Here is a 4,553-nt window from a genome sequence, read left to right as displayed (position 1 = left end):
GCTCAACTCCTGCCTCAGCTTTGCCACTTGTTACCAATTTGATATAGAGGAGACCACTGAACTCCTCGAAGCATCCATTTTTTTTTCCAAGAGCAAAATTATACTGCGCTGGGGTTGCTGTACACAGTAACTGAGACCTGCATGACACCTGGCACTGGGCCTTCAGTAAGCCGGAGTGCCTCATCCCTCCTCTCTGCCTCTGTCACCACTAAAAATCTTCCCTAAACAGCAGGGCCTGCTCACTAAATCCAAACTCTTCTACATGCCCTCCTGTAATATCTGCCTTTTGTTGAGGGCACCTCTCACTCTGGGAACCTCTTGGAAGCAGGGATTAGGTGGAGTCACGTGTCCTTCGGGCCTAAGGCCAAGCTTGGACGGTAGACCTGACACCTAGCAGAGAAGTAAGGAGAAAAGAAAGCTGCAGGTAAAGATGGTTGTCTTTGTTGGGCAATGACACTTCTAGGGGCATCACAGACTGATTTATGCAGAAGGTTCTGCAGCTGCCACCCCCTCCTGAGGCTGTGGCTCTCCGAGAATGGCCAGGCTCCTATGACTGCCGCCTCCTTGACAGGTGCCTCACGCTGCTCCGAGTGTGAGGAATTAGCTGACTTGACAAAGGAAATACCTGACAAGTCAAAAAGCTTGGGGTTTTAGGTAGATGACAAAAGATACTTCTTCTTCATGTCAATCCTTTCTTCTTTGGTGTGGGTAAACTTTGGTCTATTGGGGGTATTTACAGGGAACATGAAGTTTCCTTTCACATTTAAAATTTAACCTTTTTAAAAAATATATTTTATTGATTATGCCATTACAGTTGTTCTATTCCCTCCTTCATTCCCCTCCACCCTGCACACCCCTCCCCCACCATTCCCCCCCTTTAGTTTATGACCATGTGTTTCAAGTTCTTTAGATTCTATATCTCCCCTACTATTCTTGCCCCCTCATCTATTTTCTACCTACCGTCTGTGCTACTTATTCTCTGTACCTTCTCCCCCCTTCTCCTTCTCCCACTCCCATTGCTAACCCTCCATGTGATCTTCATTTCTATGGTTCTTGCTCCTGATCTAGCTGTCCTCTTAGTTTGCTTTTGTTTTAGGTGTGGTTCTTAATAACTGTGAGTTTTCTGCCCTTTCACTGTTCATCTTTTTTTATCTTCTTTTTCTTAGGTAAGTCCCTTTAACATTTCATATAATAAGGGCTTGGTAATGATGAACTCCTTGAATTTGATCTTATCTGAGAAGCACTTTATCTGTCCTTCCATTCTAAATGAAAGCTTTGCTGGGTAGAGCAATCTTGGATGTAGGTCTTTGGATTTCATGACTTGGAATACTTCTTTCCAGCCCCTTCTTGCCTGTAAGGTCTCTTTTGAGAAATCAGCTGACAGTCTGATGGGAACTCCTTTGTAGGTGACTGTCCCCTTATCTCTTGCTGCTTCTAGGGTTCTCTCCTTCATTTTCATCTTGGCTAATGTAATGATGATGTGCCTTGGTGTGTTCCTTCTTGAGTCCAACTTCTTTGGGACTCTCTGAGCTTCCTGGATTTCCTGGAAGTCTATATCCTTTGCCAGAACGGGGAAGTTCTCTTTTATTATTTGTTCAAATAAGCTTTCCACCATGACTGTTCCTCTTCCCCTTCTGGTACCCCTATAATTCGGATGTTGGAGCATTTAAAGCTGTCCTGGAGGTTCCTAAGCCTCTACTCCTTTTTTTGAATTCTTGTTTCTACATTCTTTTCTGTTTGGTCATTTTTTTCTCCTTCTGGTCCACTCCTTTGATTTGAGTCCCAGTTTTCTTTCCATTACTATTGGTTTCCTGTGCATTTCCCTTCATTTCAATTAGTTTAGCCTTCATATGTTCCTCTAATTTGTGACTATAATCAACCAGTTCTGTGAGCATCCTGATCACCAGTGTTTTGAACTGTGCATCTGAAAGTTTGGCTATTTCTTCATCGCTTAGATTTACCAGCTCTGGGGCTCTAAGTTCTTCTTGAGTCATGTTTTGATCTGTTCGTGCCTGTTAGGTATGAGGAGCAGAGCCTTAGTCGTTCACCAGGGTGGGTCCACCCAGGTTGCTGGTTTGTGACGCTTATGTGGGGGTGGGTCAGAGAGAGGCCACCCAGGTCGCTGGTTAGTGATGCTGTAGGTGGGGGCGAGGTCAGAGAGGGACAATGGTGGTCCCCTCTGCTGCTTCCTGCCACTGGGGCCTGCACGGTCTGTCTCACTGTTCCCTCCTCCACCGGTTTATCTGCACGCAAATATGTGACTGTGGTTAGCCTTCATTCAGTGAGTCCACCGCCTTGCGCCCTCAGTGGGTCCACCCGCTCTTACCAGTTTGGCTGAAGGGTTCGTTGTTGTCAGACTTCTGTGAAGTTCAATTTTCTGTGGTTTGGCTGTGTTTTTGTTGCTAAAACTTTGTTGTTTTTAAACTTGGTTGTGGGAGGAGGCACAGTGCTTCCACCTACGCCTCCATCTTGGCGGAAGTAGTAAATTAATTTTTTTTAACGTAGCCCTGACTGATGTAGCTCAGTTGGTTGGATGTCTTTCCCGGCGGGATGTGACGCCAGTACAGCTTCTCCCGGGCAACGAAGCTTGAAGAACCACAGGCGACAGGAACAGAGGCGCCGTCCGGCTCTGCCTACCTCCCCGCCGCCATCTTGACGCCCCTCCCCCCAGGCCCCCACCCAGGCGCGGAGGGGGTGGGGCAACGGATGAGGCCCAGAGGGAGCCGTGTGCCCCACATGACTTCCTCCCCCCCACCTTGCTCCCCCGCCTAAAATTTAATCTTTTAAAAAAGATTTTATTTATTTATTTTTACAGAGTAGAGAAGGGAGGGAGAAAGAGGGACAGAAACATCGATGTGCAAGAGATACATCTATTGGTAGCCTCTCACCCACCCCCAACTGGGGACCCAGACTGCAACCCAGGCATGTGCCCTGACTGGGAATTGAATTGGCGGTCTTTCAGTTTGCAAGCTGGTGCTCAATCCACTGAGCCACACCAGCCAGAGGGAAAAAATTCTATCTTTTGTTAATTAGTAGTCTAGGTAGGGTTCAAGAAACTCTGATAATTTTTTCTTAGGAAGAAGAATCAAGGCCTGGCTTGAATGCCTTGACTTTTATTGCACTCATTAGAGAAAATAATATGGAAAAAGTCTTCACCTGGTAAAACGAATGTCCCTAGATCACTGCGGTAGGTCCCACTCTGGGTCAGCTTTTAGTCATCTCTCTCATTGTCCCAGTGGCCATAGCTGTTGCTTGCATCTGGCTCTTCAATGGTCTCAGTTTCAAAAAAGGCCTCTTCCTCCTCCTCCTCCCAGATCACCTTCATTAACGCAAGGAAGCTGAGGGTAGCTCCCTCCGCCTGCACCACAAGACCAAGCTGAGGCTCCCCCGGCCATGACCTGCTCCAGGCGACCTGATCTGCGCTATTCCTGGCCATGGCCTATTTCTCCACTGCCCTCTGGAGCAGGGTCTCCAACCGCAGCATGTAGGCTGAGATCTTCTCACCTTCTTCCTGATAGGTCTTCAGATACCTCATCTGGGAGGCCCTGCAGCTCTCCAGGCTTCCGAACACTTGCTTAAATGCCTCCAAACACTCCTCCACGCTTACAGACTGGTCGTCTGCCTTCACTATGCGCATGAGGTCCAGGGCGGGGCCCCACAGGTTTTCCATCAGCTACCTTTTCTTCCTCTGCCTCTGCCACTGCCCACTCTTTGATTATCCCCTGGGACTGTTCCCACCAGATTTCAAAGGGCTCTTCTCTGGGCCGGGCACGGTGCTCCCTGAGAACAGTCTCAGCTTCCGGTACCTCATGGGGCGCAGGGGCTGAGGGGTGCGGGTGGGTGACTGCCAGTCCCAACATGTGGGCCAGGAACTCCAGGAACATGTAAGTCGCTGTGTCTGGAGACACTCCCTCATGCCCAAGGGCTCAGAACATAACTGGGACTTTCTGTCCCTCCTTTTCTAGAAAGAGGTTCAGTGTTTCAAGAAATTCAGTGTCCTGGTTAGGGGTCTTAAAGATCACTTTCAGACAGCCCCCTCCCCTGAACCTCACTGGGGATCACGGAGACGTGGGTGTCCTCCGGGAGCCGCAGCAGGGCAGCGCTGGCATTCTCCTGCTTCTGGAGTATCTTGCCCAGCAGCCGGCACCCACCCAGAGGCTGCAGCGTCTCCTGGAGCACCTCCCGAACCTCAGCCTTGTCACACTCCACGGAGATGCCCGTGGCCATCAGTGACTTGTGGTCATCTGCACTCACGATCTGGCACCAGTCCTCCAGCAGCTCCAGTGCCATTGTCTTGAGCCTATGTTTACTCTAACTCTATGGGTACGATTAGTTCGTGGGGCAGGTAGGCGTTCCCTGAGGATTTTAAGTGTCCTGGATAAACTCCTGAACTTATAACTCACCAAGGAATGGGTTACAGGTCAGCTCAGGCCAACTGCAGTCGCAAAGTCTTCCGGTCCAGTTACCCTTCGGGTCAGTGTACAGACGTCTCCACTCTTGCCCCCAGATGTCCTGGAGGGAAGTCTCAGGGCAGAGTGGCTGGGCCTCCTAGT

At 49.4% G+C, this 4,553-nt stretch overlaps 1 protein-coding gene across 1 annotated transcript; it reads right to left on the bottom strand.

The window, feature by feature from the left end:
* Positions 1 to 3,173: 3,173 nt before the first annotated feature.
* On the bottom strand, positions 3,174 to 4,290 carry PNMA2 (PNMA family member 2). The gene is given in 8 exon segments (XM_037167099.2): positions 3,174 to 3,342; positions 3,345 to 3,386; positions 3,389 to 3,412; positions 3,415 to 3,685; positions 3,687 to 3,766; positions 3,769 to 3,835; positions 3,837 to 4,038; positions 4,040 to 4,290. Coding segments are annotated over 8 exon segments (1,068 nt in total). The 3' UTR covers positions 3,174 to 3,211.
* Positions 4,291 to 4,553: the final 263 nt, after the last annotated feature.

Source organism: Artibeus jamaicensis, unplaced genomic scaffold, assembly GCF_021234435.1.
Source record: "Artibeus jamaicensis isolate MK-2021 breed Jamaican fruit bat unplaced genomic scaffold, CSHL_Jam_final contig_477, whole genome shotgun sequence".
Taxonomy (NCBI): domain Eukaryota; kingdom Metazoa; phylum Chordata; class Mammalia; order Chiroptera; family Phyllostomidae; genus Artibeus; species Artibeus jamaicensis.
Note: the sequence above shows the minus strand (reverse complement) of the source record. Positions and strands in the feature narration are given on the sequence as shown.